This window comes from Sciurus vulgaris, assembly GCF_902686455.1.
Source record: "Sciurus vulgaris genome assembly, chromosome: 16".
Classification (NCBI taxonomy): Eukaryota; Metazoa; Chordata; class Mammalia; order Rodentia; family Sciuridae; genus Sciurus; species Sciurus vulgaris.
The window spans coordinates 2844382-2867684 of record NC_136477.1 but is presented as its reverse complement, the minus strand read 5'-3'; the positions used below and the strand labels follow the sequence as shown (position 1 = coordinate 2867684).

The 23303-nt window shown below is 61.6% G+C and overlaps 1 protein-coding gene across 7 annotated transcripts; it reads right to left on the bottom strand.

Annotated features, from left to right (window-relative positions):
• Positions 1-1249: 1249 nt before the first annotated feature.
• ANKRD24 (ankyrin repeat domain 24) lies at positions 1250-20570 on the bottom strand. Of its 7 annotated transcripts, none has more exons than XM_079114484.1 (21): positions 20168-20570; positions 15666-15752; positions 15434-15564; positions 15269-15357; positions 14119-14183; positions 13633-13690; positions 12546-12616; positions 12285-12391; positions 11943-12130; positions 11440-11468; positions 10826-10906; positions 10612-10719; positions 9982-10026; positions 9789-9887; positions 8295-8367; positions 7965-8143; positions 6280-7833; positions 4066-4233; positions 2090-2212; positions 1821-1886; positions 1250-1663 (listed from the first exon to the last, which is right to left on the bottom strand). In XM_079114484.1, exons 1-21 carry the CDS (start codon positions 20180-20182, stop codon positions 1586-1588), a joined length of 3414 nt encoding a protein of 1137 aa, XP_078970610.1. In that variant the 5' UTR covers positions 20183-20570; the 3' UTR covers positions 1250-1585. The 7 variants fall into 7 exon arrangements, with proteins under 7 accessions (XP_078970610.1, XP_078970609.1, XP_078970611.1 ...); XM_079114483.1 differs by lacking the exon at positions 20168-20570 and adding an exon at positions 16687-16817; XM_079114485.1 differs by lacking the exon at positions 20168-20570 and adding an exon at positions 16687-16817 and having other exon boundaries at positions 7965-8083.
• Positions 20571-23303: the final 2733 nt, after the last annotated feature.

Genomic DNA, 23303 nt, shown 5'->3' with positions numbered 1-23303 from the left:
GGGTGAGGACCGAGGGACAGAGGAGACAGATGGAGTCAGAGAAGGGACAGGAGGACCAGGGTGGGGACCAAGAGACAGAGGAGACAGATGGAGTCAGAGAAGGGACAGGAGGTCGCAGGTGGGGACCGAGGGACAGAGGAGAGATGGAGTCAGAGAAGGGACAGGAGGTCGCAGGTGGGGACCGAGGGACAGAGGAGAGAGATGGAAAGAGAGACTCCTGAGAAAGGGACTTGGAGAAGAGATACCAGAGGGGCCGACAGACCCCAGAGCTGCGGGGACCAGCAGCAGTGCAGAGCTGTGGCCCACTCGGGCCAGGGACGGCCTCCCCTGCCCATACTAGGCTCGGGCCACAGCGACCAGGAACCCTGGCCCCGGAGAAGCAGCGCCCCATATTCTGCATACTTCCAGGGTGTCTGGGGTCAGCTGAGACCCTCCTGCACATGGTGCCTGACCTGGACACAAGGAAATCCCCAGGGACAGGCTGGACACCACCAGGAAATTCCCAGCCACACCCTGCCTCCTCTCCCTTAGCTGGAAAGTGCCAAGAGCCCTCGGGGATTTCCGGGGATTTGCAGGAGGGATAGGGAGAGGCTGGGTCAGCCCCCGCGCCCCTGCCTGGGATGACACCCAGGTAGGAAGTGAGATTCGTGAGGAAAGTTGGCAGGCACTGTGGCACAGACTGTCATCCCAGCAACTCAGGAGGCCGAGGCTGAAGGACGGCAAGTTTGAGGCCAGGCTGGGCAACTCAGTGAGACCCTGTCTCAAAATGCAAACTAAAAAGGGCTGGGACGAAGTCAGGGGCAGAGCCCTTGCCTGGGCCCAGTTCCAGTACGGGAGATTGGATGGGTTGGATCTGGAGGTGCCGGTGGTGTTGGCCAGGAAGAGGTGCAGTCTCTGACACCAGAGACCGTGCCCATTGTTGGATCTTATTTCATTTTTTGAACCGGGGACTGAACCCAGGGGCGCTCTACCACAGAGCCACATCCCCAGCCCTTTTTACTTTTCACTTAGAGACAGGGTCTCACTGTTGCTGAGGCTGCCCGGGAACCTGTGATCCTCCTGCCTGGGCCTCTTCATTGCTTGGGTCACAGGCGTGGCCATGGCCCCTGGCTTCTGCTGTTCTCCTTTTCCAGGGCTGGAGGAACCCAGGGCCAGCGAGCACCAGCGGCCAGCTGTGGGGCGCTGTCCTGCACCAGCTCTTGTTTGAACGCTGCACTATGGTCGTGATCATCCCACTGATGAGCTGGCCACCCTTCCCGGCCCTGCTGCAGACGCCTGGCAATCAGGCCACGTGTGCGTTTGTCCTGTGCACAGAATCTTTTATTTCTGCGTTGGTGTTGGTGATGGGACCTGGGAGGACACAGGAGTCACGGATGCTCCCGTGGGCAGGAGGGGACACCAGACTGACCACAGTGTGCAGCGACGAGATTCGGTGATGGAGCCACTAGGGCCAGTCAGGGAGGGACCCAGGCTGGTCTCCAAGTGACTGACAAGCCCCGTCACCCTGCGGGGCTGGAGCTGCTGGTCTGAGGGGCTGGCTGCAGGGCCTGGGTTCTGAGCCTGGGGGTCGTGCAGCCTCCCAGCCTCAGCGGCCCTGGGCCTGGAGTCTTTGCATCTGTAGGATCTGACTGAGGATCCGCTGCACGTCCTCATCCATCTGGCCCTGGGATGCAAGTGGGGAGTAGAGAGAGGCTAGGGTGCACCTGCCCAGCCTCCTCTGTTCCCTTCACACCCCCAGAAAAAGAAGCGGAGACCCAGCAGCAGCAGAGGTGCACCCGGAGCCAGGCGGGTGCCAGGTGCAGCGTGAGCCGGTGACTCACCTGAATGGCGTACAGGAGGTGGCTCCGGTACAGGGCCACCACGGCACAGTGGTCCCGGGCAGCCTCCTGTGGGCGTGGGGAGGGTGCTCAGAGAGGCAGGACCCCCAAGACTGCCTGACGCCCCTTCACCTGAGTCTGCACGGCGAACCAGGCGGCAGCCAAGACCACAATGGCAGTATCCCGCACGAGTGCCCGCCATCCTGCCCCACCTGGCCCCGGGCCTGTGCCGGGCCGGTGTGCTCGGCCCCTCTGGCCAGCGCGGTCCTCACCTCCATCTGCCGCTGCAGAACCTTCACCTGGCCACGCAGGGCCTCCACCTCGGGCGTGGCGGGGGCCAGCTGCTCCTTCAGGGCCTCCTTAAGACTGAAGACCTCCTTGGACAGTTCTGTGATCTGCAGGTGGGGCTGCTGTCAGCGGCCGCTGGGCCCAGAGCTGGCCCGGCCCTCAGCGGCCAGCAGGGAGGGAGACGGGTACACCCCATGGTGGGCAGCCCCAGGCCTGGGCGCAGCCTGGCCCTGCCTGCTTCCCGACAGCCCTGCTCCACGCAAAGCAGGCCCCATGCCTTTGCATGGTTGGGAGGAAAGCGTCAAAAGAATCATCTGTGACCGGAGAGTCCACCACGTTCACAGTGTGGAGTGTGAAGGGGCTTCACTGGCAGGCAGCCATGCCACTTGCGTCACACTGTGTCCGCAGGCCACAGAGGAGTGGGCATGGCAGACATAGCCTGTGGCCTGGAACTCAGCCTTGTTTCTGACCCTTGACAGAGAAAGATCCCATCCTCTCTGGGGGTCTCGGCGTCTGCCTGGAAGGGCAGTTTGGTGGACGGCAGCGTCGACCACCCAGCTTGGCTGGGCTGGGGTCCCAGAGCCCTGGCTCGAGTCCCTGTTTCCCCCCTTTTTTGTTGGCACGGGGCACCACTGAGCTACATCCTCAGGCCTTCTTATTTTTATTCAAAGACGGTCTCTACATTGTTCAGGGCCTCATTAAATTGCTGAGGCTGGCCTTGAACTCATGAGCCTCCTGCCTCAGCCTCCTGCGTGGCTGAGATGACAGGTGTCATCAAGCAGGGTAGGCCCGACCCCTCTTGAGGGGGAAGGTGACCACCCCTGGCCCCGTTCCCTCACCTTTGAAGTGGGAGCGTCACCACTTGTTATGTGGCTGTGACTCTGGGCTGAGACTAAGACTAAACTGCCTAGAAAACTGGCCACGCTGGCTCCGTGCTGGACCTACGGTACTGTGGACCAGACACTCTCCCAGGGCGACGTGGCCCAGGGGACACGGACCCCATCTGGGAACATCTGTGGTTGTCACAACTGCGGAGCTCCTGGCCTGGAGCCGGCGGAGGCCAGGGACACTGCTGAGCACCCTGCAGGCCAGGACATCACCCCAGAGGCCGGCCAGCCCCAGTGTCCCCTGGGAGAGGGAGACCCCACTGAGCAAAAGCCATAATGCCAACTGCAATTCCGTGTCCTGCACAGTGGCCTGGGAGCTCCACTGAGTGACACCCCAGCGCGTGTTTTTGAGGCGGATCTCGCTAAGCTGTCCAGGCTGGCCTTGAACTGGCAGTTCTGCCTCAGCCTCCCAAGCAGCTGGAATTACAGCTGTGACCACCACACCTGGCCCAATGGCAGTTTCCTCAGTTTAGAGGAAAAGACTTCTCAGAGGCCAAGTGACTCGTCCGAGGCCACAGTGAGCCAGGTCAGGTGTACCTTCGTGGAAAGCTCACCAGGATGTGGGGGTCCCACCCCGACCAGCAGCATGTGCGTGACTGAGCCCCACTTCAGGTTTTGGAGGCTCACTTTGCTCACCAGGAAAATGGAGCTAGTGCTCTCTGGCTTTTAGGGTCACAGGTGAAAGTGGTAATGTGAGGAAAACGGCCGTCAACCACTGGCGGTGCTGCTGTCGGTATCATTATTGCGGCTGTTTTAAGACCAAAACTTGAAAACTTGGGTTCACACCCTGGCTGAACCATTGCCTGGCTGTGTGACCTTCAGCAAGTGGCTTCACTTCTCTGTGCCTGTTTGCTCAAGTGGGGATGATTTATCTTGGTGCTTATGTGCATCTGGAGTGAGGATGACTTGCAGGGCGCAGGGCCTGGCTTGTCACTGCTCACTCGGTGGGCGTGGCCGACCCCAGCGACCCTGCGCCCTTTCCCATCTGGACCATGGGTGGTTCCAGGACCCTCAGCTCAGTCTTCCCAACCTCTGCTGCGCGGGCCTGACGCAGCACGCGGGGGCTCACCCACCTTCTTGTCCTTCTCCTTGGCCTTGTCCAGGGCCTCCTGGGCGCGGGTCTGGGCCTCGCGTGCCCTCTCAGCCTCGGTGCGCAGGCCCCGTAGCTGCTGCTCCGCGGTGGCCAGCTGCGCCTCGGCAGCGTGCCGCTCGCTCTTCATGAACAGCGCCTCCCGCTGCACCTGCGGCCCAAGCCCCGCGTAACTCCAGGGCTTTGGGACCCCGGGGTTCTTTGCCCGAGGACATTCAAACCCACGCTGACCCCGCAGGTGTGACCCCTGGAAGCCCTGAATTCCTCTTGGCCCTGTGCACATTCTGACCTCCACGCACCTCTGGCACACTAGCGAGCTGTGTGTCCTGGGACAAGAGGTTTCACCTCTCTGTGCCATGTTTTCCTCTGATAGAAAATAAAGGGAAATAATAGCTGCCACTTTGCAGAGCCGTGGCGTTTGCTGAGGCCCACGCCTGGTCCGTGGTGCTGAATTTGAGTTAGAGTTGTTATTTTTTTCCTATTACCATTGATGTCCTTTTCTCTCACATTGGTGCGAGTTTGTAGATTTCTTACAAAAGGTAAGTAAAAGGGAATTGGAGGAAAAGCTAACAAACATGGGAAAGTTGATGGCTACATCCACTAAAACAAAGATCAGGGTGACATTCGCCTGGCAAGATTTGTTCCTGGAAGGGGGATTGGCTTCTAAAAATTAGTTTCAGGGTGCCAGGTGCGGTGGTGGCACACACCTGTCATCCCGGAGACTTGGGAGGCTGAGGCAGGAGGATGGCAGGTTGGAGGCCAGCCTCAGCAACTTAGCAAGACCCTGTCTCAAAATAAAATAAAAAGGACTGGGGGCGTGGCACGGTGGTAGAGAGCCCCTCGGTTCCATTCGCAGAACCAAAACACGAAAAAAGATAAAAAGCCCTAGGGGAAAATGGATTATGAGTACTTGCTCCAGCCAGCAGAGCGGGGCTATATTACCAGTGTTAGAGAAACCAGTGGTGTCTATTCTAAGGAGTCATCACGCAGAAGGCTACGTTCAGAAAATGAACACGAAGATGGGCATAACTGGTCAGACTGTGGACCCCGGAGAGAGAACTGAAAATCGAAGGGGTTTGAAAGAGTGCGTTGGAAAAGAGCGACTCTGCTGGGGCTTGCTGACCACGTGTGCCTGTTCCGGTCCTTGCTGGCTTACAGAAACAAACCCACACAGTCCACCTATGAACCAGGGACTGCTGCTGTTTCCATCACACAGATGAGCCAACGGAGGCAGAGAGGAAGATTCTGCCCCCATAACAGTCGATGAATGTGGTTTCTTATCACATATTTGTCCAAACAGCTGCTTTTTTGTCGTCATTTAAGAGATCAAGTCAAAAGGTCCACCCTCAGGACAAAACCCAAACAAAACAAAACAAAATAAAAGCCTCAGCTGGGTGGAGTGTACATGCCTGTGATTCCAGCTGCTTGGGAGGCTGAGGCAGGAGGATCACAAGTTATCAAGGCCAGCCTCAACAAGTTTGAGAGACCCTGCCTTAAAATAAAAAGTGGGCTGGGGTGAGCTGAAGGGTAGAATGCTCGCCTAGCATGTGTGAGGCCCTGGGTCCAGTCCCAATACTGTAAAAATGAATAAATAAATGAAAACCAAGTCCATTGGTTAAAAATAACGAGATCAAAAATCCCTGCTCATGGGCTGGGGCTGGGCTCAGTGGCGGAGCGCTTGCCTGGCACATGTGAGGCACTGGGTTCCATCCTCAGCACCACTGGAAAAATAAAGTTCTTTACAACTAAAAATATTTTTTTCAAAGTCCCTGCTCATAACATCCTCTTTTTAGAATTTGGTCAAAAGGTCGAAAATTATAAGAGCATTTTTCTGACATGGTAAAACAGCCAGCTGGAAGAAGGTACAGGGTCAACATGACCGCCAGAGAAAATGGACATTAGGAGAAAGAGCATCATGGGGGGAGTCACTGCTCTAAGAAGAGGGGGCCATTGATCCGACCTCACCCCCGCGGGTGAGCCGTGCAAAGCTACACGGAAAAGATGCTCACCCTCCAGCCTGGGAGGCTTCCTAACCAGATCCCCGTTTTCCAAAACTGAGGTCAAAATGGTCGAAATGATTAGCAAGAAGAGCTGAAGCGCCAGGAGGTCAGAAGGGCCGGCCCGCGCCCACCTGCCAGCATCCACAGGGTCCGCGGCTGTCCGTCAAAGCCGCGGGCGGGCGGCCGGCTGGGCTCACCTGGAAGACCTCGGCGCTGGTCTTCTCGTGCCTCCGCGCCAGCTCCTCCAGCTGGCCCTGCAGCCGGGCCACCTCGGCCTGCAGCGCGCCCACCTCGCGCTCGTGCTCCGAGCGGGCCACGCTGCCCGCGCGCTCGCGTTCCAGCTCCGCCCGCAGCCGGGCGGCCTCCTTGCCACTGGCCACCACCTCCTGCTCCAGGCCGGCCGCGCGGCCGCGCAGCTCCAGGGCCTCCTCCTGCAGCCGGCGGTGCTCGCAGGCCGGCACGGACGCCTGGCGGAGCGCCTCGGAGGCCTCGCGCAGCTCCGCCAGGCCCCGCCGGGCCTCCTCGCAGGCCGCGGCCAGCTCTGCGGCCCGGGCCTCGGCGGCATCCCGCGCTTGGCCCAGCTCGGCGGCCGCCGCCCGTTGCCGCTCCCCGGCGGCCGTGGCCGCGGCCAGCTGCTCCCGCAGCGCCTCCAGCTCCCGGCTCTGCTCCAGCCGCGCCTCCTCTCGCCGGGCCAGCTCCGCCCGCAGGCCCCGGGCCTCCTCCTCGGCCAGCAGCCGGCCGGCCCGGGCCTCGTCCAGCAAGGCCGAGGCCGCCTGCAGCTCCCGCAGGCGGGAGTCGCGGTCCCGAAGGTCCTCCCGGGCCTGCTCCAGGGCCGCCCGCAGCTGGCCGGTGTCACCACCACTGCCCCCAGCGGCCCCGCCGCCCTCGGCCTCGCGCACCCGCGCCCGCAGCCGACCGGCCTCGGCCTCCGCAGCCTCGCACTTGCCGCGGGCTACCTCCAGCTCGGCAGCCGCCTCCCGCTCTCGCTGCCGCAGCGCCTCCTCCAAGCCGCGGATCCTGGTCTCCAGCTCGGCCTGCAGCTTTTCCGAGGCCTCGGCAGCACCAGGGTGTAGGCCAGGGCCAGCGGGGACCCCAGGGCCGGGGGCCTCCATATCCGCGGCCTTAGAGCCCGCAGCCTCCACGTGTGCAGCCCGGGTGCCTGGGAGCCCCGCTTCCTCACCACCCACTCTGCAGGCCTTCTCTGGATGGTTTGCTTCTGTTTCGGTGGCCTCTGAGCCAGTGGCCCCAGCTCCAGTGGCCGCGGCTTCAGTGTTTGCCCGGTCCACAGCCTTCACTGCGATGACCTGGGCCGCCAGGGCTCCCGCCCCCTCCGTTTCCGCGGCCTCCGCATCCGCAGCTGCTGTAGCCTCGGGCACTGCGGTGGCTACTTCCAAAGTCCTGGCCTCGGTGGCCTCAGCTCCCGCAGCCTCCTCACCTGGGTTCTCAGCTCCGTTAACTCTGGTTTCCTGATCCGCGGGGCCATTTAGCTCTGCGCTTGTTGGTCCATTTGGGGCGTCGTTGGCGCTGCCGTGGACTCCGGCATGCATGTCCTCGCAGTGGTGGCGGGCGGCCTCCTCTGCTGCGGGGGCCTGCCCTGCCGCCTGCTGCTCCAGCGCACGCAAGGCCTGCGCATGCTGCTTTCGCAGCTGGTCAAACTCCGCCCGGAGAGAGTCATACAGGACGAGGGGGACAACCTCTGCAGGACTGTTCACCTCCATCCGCATCTCGTCCTTCTCGAGGTTCTCCAGGATCTGGGGTGGGGAGGCAGCCAGGCCAGGACTGAAGGGACCGCAGGGGCACAGGGCAGCCTGGGGGCCTTCCCTGGCACCCGGCTCCCGGGAACCCAGCTCTGCACATCTGTCCCCCGCCTCAGGTCTCCCACCTGCACTTTCTCCATGAGCTCCTGGTTCTGTCTCGTGAGTGCAGCCACCTGCTCCTGCAATGAAGCCAGGTGCTCCTGGGCCATCGGGCTCAGCTGCTTGGAAAGCAGGGCCTCAGCTCCTGGTGGGGGGCACAGAGTCAGGCCCGGGGTCCCAGGACACAGGGACAGGAGCAGGGGGTCTGCAGTGGAACACCAGGGCCTCCAGAACAGGCTGAAGCAGGTGGAGTGACGTCCCTCCCGTCTCCTCCCATGTCACTCTCCCACAGGCTGGCCAAGGCTCTCCCGGGTCCTGGGACACACATGTGGAGGGAGGACAGGGACCCGGCTCACCTGGAAAATCAAGCAGCTCCCCCTCCTCATCCTGCAGGGTGGCCACGTCATAGCTGGTGTTCTCCCGCTCGCTCTGGGGGTGGGGACAGTGGCTCGGGGTCCTGCTCCCCACCCCCTATTCCCCAAATAGTCCACAGTGGCCTGGCTGTTCCCACACGGACACCCATGAGCACTGCTGGGCTCCTGTTTACTGAGTACCAACCACATACTTTGCCCTGATTTCTTTGATGGTGCCAGGCAAGCGCTCTGCCAGAGCAGCCGCCCGGCCTGTGTCCATTTTTAAACGGGGCTTTTTTTAGCCATTGAGTTGCATGAATTTCTTGCATATTTCAGACATTAACTCTTTGTCAGATACATGGTGTCTGCACCCCATTTCATGGCACGTGTGCAGCGGACGTTGCCCTCCTGAGTGAGGGGCCCCCAGGATGGGGTGGTAGGCAGCCGCACCTGGGCTTGTCTGGGGAGGGTGGGCCATGCTATTGCTCCGCATGCCAAGCAGGCTGTGGGCGTGTGGCGTGTGCGAGGGTGTGGTGTTGGGGTGCGTGCACTGAGACCCCCCCCTTGTCCGTGCCTGTGACTGGCGAGTGAGGGCTTTATGCTCAGTTGACCGAGTGTGGCTGACTTGAGTCTGTGTGTTCGTATGTGTACAAGTCCTTTTGTCTGTAGAAATGTTATGCCTTTGTATTTGTGGTGTGTTGTGCACGTGTGGCCTGCTGCTGTGTTCACATGTATGACGTGCGTGCCACGACACACTTGCATGAGTTTGTGTGCCTATCAGCTGCGTTTATACGCGTGCTTTACTAGAGGACGCATATGGGTCCTTGTGTGCACCCCTTGGGAGAAGTGCCCGCCATGGGGAGTGTGTAGTTGAGGGTGCATCTGTCACTGTGGGTTCAGGAGGATGCATCAAAGGGGCTGGCATTTAAATTTTTTTTTTCTTATTTTTGGCACTGGGGATTGAACCCAGGGGAGCATCAACCACTGAGCCACATCCCCAGACATTTTTATTTTGAGACAGGTTCTTGCTAAGTTGCTTAGGGTCTTGCTAAGTTGCCGAGGCTGGCTTTGGACGTGCGATCCTCCTGCCTCAGCCTCTCAAGTCGCTGCGATGATAGGCATGAGCCACGGCGCCCAACCAGGGCTGAGCTTTAATACTGAAGAGAGGGGGCTAGGGCTGTGGCTCCGTGGTACAGCGCTTGCCTGGCACGCGTGAGGCACTGAGTTCGATCCTCAGCACCACATAAAACAAATATATATTGAAGAAGGCAGCAGCCGCTCTGGTGCGTTTGCATGGATGAGGCTGTATGCTCATTGGTGTGGCTGTCATGCCACGCCCAGGATCGAGGCCCCACCCTGGGCCTAGCTCCGCCCTCACCGTGCCCCTGGCTCCGCCCCCACCCTGTCGGCTGCCGGCTCTGAACCCCTCTGGCTCTGGCCCCGCCCCGTCCCGGTTCTGCTCCGCCCACCCCTGCCTGCCCTACCCTCGGCTCCCACCTCCAGCAGGGACAGCCGGCTCTGCAAACTTTCCACCTCTCTGCCCAGGCTCTCCTTCTCCTCCTGCTTCTCTGCCAGCTGCTGCTGCAGCTCTCGCACCTGGGCGGGAGGTGGCGGGCTGAGTGCCTCTCACGGGAAAGAAGGGGCAGCCGCTAGGCTGCCCGCACCGCCTCCCCATCCCGCCCCTGCCTACCTGTCTTTCCAGGCTGTGGAGCGAGCTGGCCTCCGCCTCCTGCGGCTGCCGGGGAGAAGGGGCAAGGGTCGGATCCGGCGGGGGTCCTCACCTACTGCCCCGCCTCCACTCTGTCCGATCATCCCTGGACAAGTTCTCGCGGGTGCCTATTTTGGGCCAGACTCTGGGGGTCACTAATTGATTCATTCACCCTAATATCCATCCATTCGGTAAACGTTTATTGGGCATCTACTGGGAGCCCAACACTGGCAACGTGCCTCCCTTGAGCCTTGCACCCAGTGGATATGAATACAACCCACAGCAAGCCAAGGCAGTGAGAGCTAATAATGGAAAGAAGGCAGGCTGCAAAGCCAGCAGGTGGATGCAGCTAAATAAGCTGGGAGGGGAGGTGTGTTTGGCCTTGAGCAACGGAGGAGAGGAGGGAGCCATGGGGCCATCCGAGGGAACAGCATTTTGGGCAGTGGGAACAGCCAGTGCAAATGCCCTGAGGCAGGCCCCAGTGGGGCAGGCTGGAGGCCCAGTGGGAAGCCCACGTGCCTGGAGCAGTGAGGAGAGGAAGGCAGGGAGGAGAAGGTGGAAAAGGCAAGGCTCTTCCCCCAGGAATGCCCCCCAGGCCTGCTGCCTCCTGACCTCCTGCTTCTGCCGTTCTCTGTGCTGTTCCAGGCCCCGGATCTTCTGCAGGAGGTGGCCTCTCTCCTGCCGCAGTCGCACGATCTCCTCGTAGGCCTCTTGATCGTCCTGCCCCGCTCCCCACCCGGTGCCCACCACCTTTAGATGAGGCCCGACTGGGAGCCAGAGTCCCTGCCTGGGGTCCCCAGCCCTCCCCAGGCCCAGGTCACCTCACCGGCACTGGGATGCTGGCGGGCGGCTGAGGCGCCTTCCGCTTCTTGGGAGCCCCTCGCTGTTCATGGCTGGACACAGAGTTCTGGTGGGCAGAGGGCGAAGGGGGCGCGTGGGAGCCACCCCGTTAGCCCACCCGCCCAGTTACCCTCCCAGCCACCTGCCCTGGCGCCCCAGAATCCTCTCTCCTCCCAGCACCGGGGGACGAGACGGCCTCCCGCAGGTCCTGAGCTTGCTCTGTGCTCTGCCCTCTGAGCCTGGGCATTCTCCCTGGCTGGGGCCAACCACAGCTTCTTTCCCCCACGGAGCTGAGGTGCCGATGGCGGGGAGAGAAAGAAGCCAAGCCCGCCTCTTGCCTGACTAGAGCAGCCCTCGCCAACCCCGGGCCCCGGCCCGGTGAACTGGCCCCATCTCCCCATGTCCCCGAGGTTCGGGGAACTATGTGCATGCAACCGCTGCTTGGTGGCAGCACACCCTGCAGGTCATACTCCTTCCAAACATGTCCCCGGGTGCAACCTGGGGCAGGGGTCCATCTCTTCCTCCCTTTCTGTCAACACTTGGGGCCAAGGAGACGTGAGTGTGTCACGGGGAGGGGTCTCACCCTTGGGGGGTCCATACCTGAGACGATGCCTCGCCTGAGTCATCCTCTAGGGGGCAGGGGAGAGAGGGAAGCAGGGTCAGGCACTCTGGTCCAGGGGCTCCGTTCTCCCTTCAAGAAGGGCAACGGTGGGCCCAGGGGACCTGAGAAGGCTCCCAGTTGCCCAGGACCAGGGCTTTCACGGTGGGAAACCGCCAGTTAGCAGAATGTTAACAGGAGAGACCATGAAACTCTGAGAAAGAACGATGGCACTTCCAGGATGGGGTGGGTGGGGTGTCACGTCTTAGGAGAGGCGAAGTTCCAAGAATGAGGATGGCCCAGAAGATCAGAGTGGACCCCGGAGCCCTGAAAATGTTCCTGAGTTCCCTGAAACTGCCTCACGCCAGGAGCCATGAAACCTCTATCATGCAGTAGGCATGGGGTGCCTTGAAACTATCTGCAGCAGCCAAAAGGGCCTGAGAAACCGCCTACAAGGAGCACCCGGGAGGAGGGCCTAAAATCGCAGAGGACAGCGCTCACGTACCACTTGGCAGGGAGGGGCGCTGAGCAGCCTCTTGCAGAAGGCGCAGGATGAGCTTGTCCCCTGCTAGGGCACCGTAGTGGGCGGCGTCCTGGCCCAGTGCGTCAGTGATGCCCGGCTGGGCCCCGCCCTGCAGCAGCGCCTCCACTGTCTCAGGGCTGGCCGCCTCACAGGCCAGCATCAGGGCTGTCCTACCAGGGGAGGCGGCTGCTGAGGGGCCGGGACCTCCCCAGGCCCCCTCCTCAAACCCAGGCTTGGAGGAAGACAAGGTTCCCCAGCCAGAGAGCGTGCGAGACCTGCTGAGGCCCCACAGCAGGTGCTGGTGGAGGGAGGGGAGATGCCCACCTGCCCTGCAGGTCCTGGTCATTTGCAGCAGCCCCCTGCTGCAGGAGCAGACGGCACAGGTCCGTGTGGCTCATCTGAGCTGCTATCATGAGCGGCGTGGTGCCCGACTGGTAGGAGGAGGAGTGTGAGACCTGGCCTGAGGCACGGAGGCCCGCAGGGCGGCCCGAGCTTCCCCAGACGCTGCCACCTGGCAGAGGGAGCCCGGGTGCTGCCGCCCTGGGCAGCGAGCCTGGAGCGGATCTCTCTGAAATAGCCACTCACCCGGTCCCGCGGGTTCAGATGTGCCTTGAAGGAGCAGAGCATCTCTGAGCAGGAGAGACAGCCACCCGCCGCTTGAAGGAGAACAGAGGGAGTCGGAGCGCCCGGGCATTTCCTGTGACCTCCGGCCTGGGTGGAAGCTGGCCTTCCATTTCGCGACAGGTTCCCGCCTCCCCCAGGAGATCCATAGCAAAGGCGCGTTCCTCACACAGATGAGGAAGCCCAGGCCCAGCCAGGCCCAGGGCCACCGCGTGGGCTCAGAGGCAGAGACTGCCATGTCTAGGACCCTGGCCTGCCGCTTCCCGGCGGCTCCCTCTGGCGGGCCCAGCTGATCCGCCAGCCTCTCCTCTGGTGCACAGGCAGGGCTGAGCGCCGTGGTGCCATCTCGCCCTGTTGAGGCCTAGTCTGACTCAGCGAAGAACCCAGTCAACCAGCTCTGCCTGAACCCTGCTGCGCCCCTGAGGGAGTTGGGTGTTCTTTACTGCACTTAGAACAACGCCTGCCACACGCTAGGTACCCCATAGATATCTGCAGAGGGCACAAAACCAGTGACCTTCCAGAGTGACGGGAGGTGTCACCACCACCGGGTGGCAGCGTACTCCAAGCTGCACGAGGCGTGTACACAGTGACTAAAACCCTGAACTTTCAAACCCAATTTTGTTTCCTGCGTCACCAGTGGAAGCCTGACTGGTGGGCTCGGGCTCCGGAGGGGGGTCCTCCCCTCCCTCGGGAAGGTATGGATTTGATGGCGAAGCCGCTGGCTGCCAGGGCTCCAGGAGCTGCTGGGGGGACTGGACTCTGCACGGCACCGCCCTTGTCCCCACGAAGACCTGGCATCAACAGGCGGCACCCTGGGTCAGGCGAGCCGGGCCCCACGTTCTGCGGGCAGGCTCTGAACCTCAGCACCCCTCGCCCGTTCAACAGGGCGACAGCCTGAGCTTCAAAGGCGCTAAGGAGCACGGGGCCCCATGCCCCCCACCCAGCCAGGGCTTGGGAAGGAAAAAGAGGCCACAGGAAGCTCCCACGGAGACAGCCTCGCAGAACGACTCAGCCCAGCACCCTCCGGCCACGCTGGGAGGGTGACACCCACCTGCATGATGCAAGGCTGTCCACCCACTGCTGTCCTCGATATCCACCACGCACGACGCCTGGGAAGGGGCACACGCAGGTCACTTGCAGCAGAGCCTGACTTCTCTAGGACCACCTCCCCGTGCGGGCTCCCAGTATCTCAGGCTCTGTGCTGCCCTCTCCCCACTCCCTGGCCTGCTGAGCCACCTGGCAGTCCCCCAAGTGGCTCTGCATTCAGAGAGTTGGTGAGAAAGTGGCCGGGAGCTTGGGAGCAGCCGGGAGTTTGGGGAGTAACTGGGAGCTCTGAGGGTGGCCTTGGCTGAAAAGGTACACAGTGCTGGGGGAAACGGGCTCAGGAAGCATCTGGTACTGAGTGCCTCTTGGATGTAGGGAGTATCTGGTTGTCCAGGGAGTAGTTAGAGCTTAAAAGTAAAAGAGGCCAAAGCATATTAGGATTTAGGGAGAACCTGGAGGTTCAGGGAGTATCTGAAATAAGAAAGTCAATGACCTGCAGCAGCTGCTTCAAACACTGTGGGTGCCCGTACTTGGCGGCCAGGTGGAGGGCGTTGTAACCTGAAAGAAGAGTTTACTAGATCTCTGGATACTCCAGGAGTTCCCAGTTGCTCCCCAAGCCTGTGTCTTCTGTATTGAGTTGCCCTGTGTCTAAGTCCCTAAGCCCCAGCTACTTCTCCAAACTGCTGTTCCCTGTGGCCAGAGACTCTTCCCACCCCAGCCAGTTGGCATCCAACACCTCATAATCTAAGGAACACTGCACCCATGGACTCCCAACCTACGGCTTCAGCTACTCCCCATGTCCCAGCTACTCTAGCTGTTCCACTACACCGTAGCTCTGGCTCTGCCATCACAACCCACAGTCTGCTCTGTATTCCTGCTTATCCACATACTCCTGCTGTTCCACAGGCCATCTGCATCCCTGTTTGACACTCTACCAATGCCCAGCTACTCCATGCACCCTGCCTGCTATGCCTGTAGCCCTGGAGCTTCAAACATGGCTCTGCTCCACGCCTAGTCACCCCAAGAATCCCAGTTACTCCTTTGGGCCATGATTTCCCAGTTATTCCCTCAGGTCCCCAGTTAACTTGTGCAGCCAGATTCTCTCATTACCCCAGCTACTCCCAGAGCTCTGGCTACTCCTAAGCCCCAGCTGTGCCCCATAGCCCAGGTCCTCCTAAACTCTCCTTGTTCCTGCCACGACCCAGACACTTCTTAAGCTCAGCTGTCGCATGAGCCCAGCTTCTGTCCCAAACTCCAGGTACTTCCCTACTTCAGTCACTTCCTTGATCTCTTTACCTCCGATATGCCTCAAGTTCAAGTCCCTCCTGTGGTTCTGGCTACCTCAGGAAGAACCCCAGTCATTTTCTCAGAAGCTTCCCCAAAGGCTCCCTGTTCCAGCTGCTTCCTCTGATTCACCCTCTGCCGGAGCCCTAGTTACTCCCTGTTCACAGATGCCAACCTCCTTGCTTAGCACCAGCCAAGGAGAGGTACTTGGGCACAGCAGGTTGGCAAGGCCCTGTCCCGTGGGGGTGTGGAGGGCCCCTCTTCCCACAAGGGATGTGCAGGACTTGAAGCAGGGCCTACTGTGCTGGGGCCGAGCCCTGGACTCAGCTCCATTTCCCCCGGGGCCCCGGCTGCAGTACCTGCTCCATCAGTGCTCATGACATCGGCCCCGTGGGCCAGCATCACCTCCAGACAGCTGGCCGCACCCCGCATGGCCGCCAGGTGGAACCTGGGGGTCAGAGGTCGGAGGTCATCCACCGCCTGGCCCCACGCAGCCTCCCGAGTCCTGGGGCGTGGGCACTCACGCGGACTTGCCCTCGGGGTCCAGTTTCGTAGGCACCAGCCCCTTGCGGGCGACGAGCGTGGCCACGCGGGCTGCGTCCTCATTCTGCACGGCCTGCAGCAGCCGCTCGTCACTTTTGCCCCAGTCCTGGCCCTGTGGGCACACCAGAGGTGTGTGGGGCCAGGTGGGCCGCTGCCCCTCCCCCTCCCCCAGCAGGGGCTCTGGGCTCTGGCCTTCCGCCCCTGGGCACTTGCCTGGCGCCCGCCTCTGGCTGCCAGCTTCGGGATGGGGCAGGGGCCGCAGGGCGGGCAGGAGCCGAGGTCGGTGGGGCTGAGCCGCAGCTGCGGGGGAGGTGGTCCTGGGCGGGGGGCCTGAGACAGTGTCTCCCAAGCTCGCGCCCCCTTGGCATCTTCCCCAGGCCCATCGCCCCAGCCATCCACCCAGACCCACTGCCAGCACCACCCTGACAGCTGAGATCTCCCAACACACTGCCCCCACTGTCCAAGTCCCCCTGGTCCTTAGTGTGACGCCACCTCTCCGACCTCACTTCCAGCAAACTGATCCATAGTCTTTTCCAAACGACCCCTCCAGTGTCCCCATTTGGCCCCCAAGAGGCCCCTATTCATGTCCTCAAAGCCACACTGTTCCATCTGCCCTTCCAAGACTGCACCTGGCACAATTGTTCCCTGAATATCCCAAGGCCTGTCCATTTGAAATTACAGCCTGATATGCATTCCTATATGTCTCTCCAAACGCCTGAAGTATTCTCCAAAATCAAGCGCCCAAACCATCTGTCCCAAAAATATCCTAAAGAAAACCACCACAATCAAAACCCCCAGTCCCTTCAGTGGTCTCTGAAACTGCTCTCCAAATGCCCCTCTCCTCCCAACTGCCCTCCGGGAACAGCCTCCACACTGTCCACGAATGGTCCAGCCATCTTCATACCGGTTCCCAACAGTCCCCCCAAGTGCCCTCTACATTCTCCTGTTCCCATCCAGCCTCAAAACTGTCCCCCCAAGTGCCCTCTACGTCCTCCTGTTCCCATCCAGCCTCAAAACTGTCCCCCCAAGTGCCCTCTACGTCCTTCTGTTCCCATCCAGCCTCAAAACTGTCTCCCCTGGCGTGCCCTTGTGTGTCCCGAATGGCCCATCGGTCCCCAAAGCTGCCCAACCCTGACCCTGCCTCGCGCATCTTTCCCGGGTCTCGGGTGGGGGCGGGGGGCGGGCGACCGGGGCGGGGAGCGGCAGGAGGGGCCCGCGCCCTCCCCCGCCCTACCGCGAAGGAGGTGGCTGCGCACAAGCACAGCTGCTTCATGGCGTCCGGCGCCGGGTGGCTGGGCGGCGGGCACCGAGGCGGCGGGACCGCGGGGCCGGGCCGGGCCGGGGCGGGGCCTGAGCTGGTAGCCCCGCCCCACGAGCACCGCCCCGCCCTCGCCCGGCCCACCTGACGAGGCCCCGCCCCACGCCACGCCCCAAGGCGGGGCCGGGCTGGGGAAGGGGCGCCCGCCGCCCCGCCTGAGCCGGCGGGAGCACCCGGCAGCGGCAGCGCCGCCCCCACCCCGCGGCCGGGGCCTCGCGTGAGTCGCGAGCAGGTGGTCCGGGCCGGCCTCTCCCCGCCACTGCCGCCGCCGCCCCGCGCCCTCTCCCTGCTCCTCCTCTCATTGCTCCGCAAGCCCCGTGCGGCCCTGCAGACAGACCTGCGTTTGAGTGCGGCGCTCGCCCGCCCGGCCGGCACCACCTGTGTGACTGGGCCCAGCTACTTACCGCCTGTCCCCCTCCCTTTCCTCAACTGCCGAGCAGGCTTCGTGATAAGCAGCTCCCACGGCAGGTGGTCAGAGCACTCGTGAGGTGCTATATGCCAAGCACCGCCCCACACAGTGCCTGGTGTACAGCAAGCACGCGGTAAGAACCTGATTCATCATCAAATAAAGATGTAGCTCTACAGGTAGGTCCTGGGACACTGGAGGGTGAGACATAGTCCATGCTCAGGGAAGTCCACTGGAAGAGGGCACGCCCTTGGCTCTGGCCCCAAGGGCCAGGAGGTCTGTCTCCTCTGCCTGCCTTGTGCCTGGGAGGTCCAGTGGTGACTGAAACAGAAGTCCCTGCTGTCACAAGGTCTCTGGAGAGACATGTGGCATGTTCCCACAGACTCATGAACCACGTGCTTGGGGCCCAGATGCAGAAGCCCAAGTGAGTGGAAAGCTGGGTGAGGCTGCCCTATGTAGTCTGGGGAATCAGGGAAGGCTTCCTGCAAGAGGGGACATCTGCCTGAAAGCCAGAAGGAATGGCGGGGTGCTGGGACAAGATCATGTTCAGAATTGTGGCCCACCTGCACCAGTGCAGTCGTCTCTGGCTGCACTCCTGTGCACCGCACCCCCTCCCAGTCCCAGCTCCACCTAGAAGGTCCAGAAAGCACCTCTCAGCACCAGAGTCAGGCCCTTCCTCTGCCCACAACCCTCCATGGCTCTCACCTCCTTCAGAGTCAAAGTCAAGTCCTCTGTGGCTCACAGGGCCTGCACTGCCTGCTCTGTCCCCTCCAGCCTCATTCCTCTCTCCCCTCTTCCCTCTGCTCTCTTCCAGGAGCCTCCAGCATAGCAGGCTGGGCCCTGCCCCAGGCCCTTTGCAGGGTTGCACCTTCAGCCTGGAGCACCCTCCCCAGACACTCACAGCTGGCTGTTAGGTTTCAGCCTCAAACTTCACCCCCACAGCACGGATCACTGTCACCTGCTGTCTTTCTGCGGGATGTACTACTCCTGACCTCCCTCTGTCCCCATCCCTTCTCACCCGCCCCCAGGGATGTTAGCTGCACCAGCAGGGAAGCACTTGGGGTGTGCCTTGGTCGCTTGGTCACTGCTGTGTCCCCACTGCCTGGCTCAACAAATATGCACCAGCCTACCATTTAGGGGAGCATTTACCAGCAAATGCCAGCAAGCATTTACCAAGTGCCTGCTGGAGGCCAGACACAGTTGTCGGGCCTGGACATTCCAAAGACAGTGCAGCCAATTCCTGCCTGTGGCTTCACACACGAGGCTGACATTTCAGAAGCCCCGGGGAGGGCTGGGTGGGTGGAGGGCAGATTCTGGGGAGGGGGCAACCCAGGTTACATGGGGGTAGCAGAAAGTGCTGGACAGAAATCAGTAGCTGTGGGGCTCCCAGAGAGCAGAGGTTGGGGTGATCTGGTCTTTGGGGGACATGTTCATCACCAAGTTGGGCTCCTGAAAAAGGACCATCTTCCACGAGGGGAGATGGACAGTTAACTCAAACCCCATCAGTGCAGAGGGGCCTGGTGGGCATCCAGGGAACAGGCCCAGTGGTGACCAGCTGGGGTAGAGGCCAGGGCTGGTGAGATGACCCCGAGGCAAGACTTTGGGGGCCCAGGGCTGAGCAGGGAGCCCCAGTGCTTAAGGAGAGGAGGAGCTGGCCAGGGAGAGGCCTCTGGGAGGAGGAGCCAGGAGTGAGTGGCAAGGTGAGTGACACTTCCAGGAGCAGGGTGGAGCCACCTGGGGACACAACTGAAAATTCACAAAGAGGCAGAGGAGAGGCTGGACCACAGGAGAAGGCCAGGCCTTCAGGGACCTGCAGAGCAGGGCCCTGCTGATGCTGGGGCGGGGGCAGCAGCCAACGAGGACATGTTGCACCAGCTATGTGACCGTGGGCCAGTCACTGCCCCTCTCTTGACGCCAAGTTCTCAACTGCTAAATGGAATAGATAAGGGACCAGACACCACAGAGCCAGGTCTCCCTCTGGGCACTGGACTTGGGCCAGATGGTTCTCTGGGATGGGCCGGCTGGGCACTGCAGAGTGCTGAGCAGCGTCCCTGGCCTCCACCTGCTGCGTGCCAGGACTGGGGCTTCTCTGGTCAGGACAGCCACAGACATCGCCACCGGTCCCTGGTGGCAGAGAGGCAGGATTTTCCCCCTCGCCCCATTGAGACCCCAGGCTCAGAAGGGTGGCCTGAGGACTCTTAGCTGCCTGGGCACAGATGGAGGGAGGGAGTGCAGTGGCTGGTGAGGAGCAGCTGGGACGTGTGCTGAGGCCCCTCTCCTCACACTTGGAGAAGACTGGGATGGCTCTCCCAGCTCAGGCCTGGGATTTCCTTCATGCCCTTCATCCCCTCCACCTGTCTTCCTAGATGCTGCTCGAGCTCAGACCACACTTGCCCCTCAGAGCCCACTGCAGTGTGCCAGGGGCACTGCTGTCTCCCAGGGCTCAGGCCAGGGCCCAGCAGCACCTAGGCCCGTCACCCACATCTAAGGACTGGCCACCCCTACCGGCTGCACTACACGGAATTTGCCTTGGTCAGCTCTGCACGTCCTCCTGGTCTGCAGCACCTGCGCCTGGCCTGACCCCCTTCCTCCCTCCCCACCCGCCCCTGCAGCCAGCAGCCACTTCCTGAACCCGCCTAGCCTGTCTCTCCCCTGTGAGGTCCTCCCGGGACCTCACTCAGCACAAAGTGCTGGCAGCCGCCCCACCCCCTGCGTGCCCGGTTTTTATACAGCCCCAAACAGCCCGACTGAGAATGCTTTTACACTTCCAGTGATTGTGAGGGAAATCAAAAGAATAATAACACGTCATTACCCGTGAAACGGATAAGTTCACAGCTCGACCTCCATCAGTAAAGTTTTCTGGGGACAGAGCCAGCCCCATCCATTTACCATAGGCAGAGGCTGCTTTCAAGACGCAACCGCATGGTGGAGGCTGGGCCCGGAAGCCAGAAACACTTACTGCCTGGCCCGCTATAGGGAGAGTGTGCCCACCTGCGCTTCTAGCATCCTCTGCCGCCGCCTCCCTGGGCACCTGCGGGTCCAGGCCAGCCTGCCCCTGAGGTTCCCTTCCAGGTCCTGGAACCGCTGGGCGCCCCCTGCTGGCTTTGCCTGGTAGTTCCCTTTGCTGGAACACCTTCCCGCCGCCCCGGGGCGGACCCTCCACTCCTGTCTCTGCGGAGAGCTCTTCTCGGGCTGCCCAGCGCCAAGGTTCCAGCCCCAGTACCACACGCACAGAGGTGAGCAGGGTGGCGTGTGCCGCCGTGAGGAGGCAGTCTGGAGGACTGCTGGAGCCAGGAGGTTACCCAGCCTGGGCAACAGAGAGACCCTGCCCCACGCAGACACACCAAGCGCCCCTGGAGAATAAACGAGCGCAGGGCCTCCCAGGAAGCGTGGAGGTGTTGGCGTCTCCGGTCTCTACAAGCCCCAATCTTCCCACTCGGGCGATTTTCATGAAGTCTGAAAAAAGGGCAGAAGGGCGGCGGCAGATCCCGTCTTTCGGATGGGGAAACAGGCTGGGAGGCAGCCCGGGAGCGCGGGGCGAGGGGCGCCCCCTGCCGGGCCTTGGGAGGAAGGGCGGGCAGGGCGCAGGTGCGGCGGCGGGACGGGGATGCGCCGTCCCTGGGAGACCGCCTGGCCGTCCGCAGTCACCGGGGTTGGCTTTCTTCCCTCGGGGCTGCTGAACAAAGGCGGAACTTGACTCCGGCTGCATGCTGCGACACCGGAGAAGGGCAGGCGGAGGGCCAGAACCCGGCCGAGGGGACGGGGACAGGGCTCCATCTGCCGCAGGGTCTCGCACCCCGCGCCCGGCCCCGCCCGCCAGCTCCCGCGCACTGTCCCCTCCCTGCCCGGCCGCCTCGCGACTCCGCGCCAGTTGCGAGGTCTCACCGCCTGCCCCACCGCGCTCCACCTTGGGCGCCATCGCAAACGTGCCAAAACACAGCCCGGTTCCACATTAGGTGGCTCTCTGTTGCTGTAGGAACTTTTTGCAAGACGTGATTTACATCAAGTCCTGCTTTGGAAATTACGCGGTGGTACGGTTTAGTTTACCCCTGGCGAGGACTTCTTGGGAATTCCCGGGGAGAGGTGTGAACCCAATAATTCAACCAAACGGGAGGAAGAACTCGAGCACCTTCCGCGGAGAGTGAGGCCGACCTGGTGCTGCGTGTTTAGGTGGCGAACGAGCCCTTCCTCCAGTCCCTCTAGGTCTCCATTCAGGCACGCCTGCCTGCACTCTCCCAGGCGCCCCGTCAGGTCCAGGTTCACTGCCGCGGCCCGCGGAGGCAGCTGTCTCCCAGTGTGTGATCCCAGCGGCTTCCTGGCTCCTTTTATTGCGGAGCTGGGGATGGAACCCAGGGCCTTGTGCAAGGCTGCCTCCGCTGAGCTGCGCCCAGCCCCAGCGACTTCTTACGCCCCCTGAGCCTCCCTTCCCGGCCCACTACCACCGTCAAAGCGCCTTCCTCGCCGCGTCTGCAAAGCGCACCGCAGCTCTTCAGAGTGTTTGAATTCAAATACGTAAGAATGAAAACCGGCTGGCTGGAGTTCGCTGGTTAGTACTGGGCTAGATGTGCCCGCCCGGGGTTCCGTCCCAAGCACCGCCCCCCCAGGAAAAAACAAATAAATAAACTCAGTGGTGTTAACTTAAATTTAAAAAATAATAATAAGTTAAAAACAAAAACAAAAAAAAAAAAAAAAACAGCCAGGTGCAGTGACACACGCCTGTCATCCCAGTGGCTCCGGAGACGGAGGTAGGGGCTGGGGATGCGGCTCAGGGGTAAAGGACCTTCAGGTCCAGTCCGCAGTACCAAAGTGAGCACCACTCGGAAACACCACAGTAAAAATAAATAAAATAGTAAAACAGACTGGGACGGAGGGAGGCCAAAGAGGGTGTTGACACAACCAGAGTCACCGCGAGTAGGAAGAGTCAAAGCCAGAGCTCCGCTCCTTCCTGGTGCTCAGCCTCTCCGGCCTCAGCTCTCCCCACATTCGCTCCTGCCCAGAGAAGGTGCTGGTGATTCCCAGAGCCCCAGGCAGGCCCAGCCGGCTCCTGCGTGCTGTCCCCACACCACGGTGGGGAGGCTACACCAGGCAGAAGGAAGACCATGTCCTGGAGTCTGCGCCTCCTCTTAGCCACCTTGCCTGGTGACACGAGAGGTGAGTTAGCCTCTCCAGGCTGGGCTTCCCGATCGGCGACAAGCCAAGTGGACCCAGGCCAGGCACAGAGTTGCTCAGGGAGGCTGGCTGCCCAACGCGCTGAGCTTCCCGTGGGTTCCTTCTGCCTGTGCCTTGGGGCAGCCCACATGCTGGCTGCTCCCTGGGTCACCAGGAGGGGCCGGGGGACGGGGCAAAGGGCGTCCCTCTCTGGGATTCAGGCCAAGGACGCAAGGGCAGCCAGCCCACCCCCACAGGCCCTGACCCCCTCTGCTCCCAATCTCTGCCCCGGTATGGCTTCCTCCAGGGCTTCCTGACTACGCTCCTGCTTCCTGGGCCTGGAATCCTTCCCGCTGTATTTGTCTCTGTGCCGCAAAATCCGCAACCCCTCTGGCCTCTCTCCTCTGATACTCGTCTCCCCACAGCTGTCAGCAATGCCTGGCAGGGTTCCTCGCCCTCTCCAAGGCCGATTCCTAGATCCGCATCCCACACAGACATCTGCTGAAGAAACGCTGGGAGGTGAGCTCAGGACTCTGAGAAACTGCGTCCTCAGAAAAGCCCCTGGTCGCCGTGGCTGGTAGGCCAGAGACCCTCCGCGGCACTACTGGAGAAGGTGCGAGGGGCAGCCACGGGGACAGAGAGAGTGTGGGAGGTCACGGCGGCAGGGGCCAGGGGAGAGGACAGGAAAGCACAGTGGGCAGAGGCTGGAGGTCAATATGCTGACCCTGGGGTAGGGAGGAGCCCTCAAGAGTTCTGAGCATCGGGCCCTGTTCTTACCAAAGCTGGGTAGAGAGAACCCTGCTGAGGAGCAGGGGACCACAGTCAGAGTCCCACCGTGTCTTCAGCCAAGTCCGGGGAGGCAGGAGCCTTAGTTTGGGGTTGCTGAGCATCTGGGAACCCTCAGACTCACCTCTGTCTTCTTAAATCGAGCCCGAAGAGTCTTCATTGCCAGTGTCTGGTGTTCCTGCGTCTCCCAGGC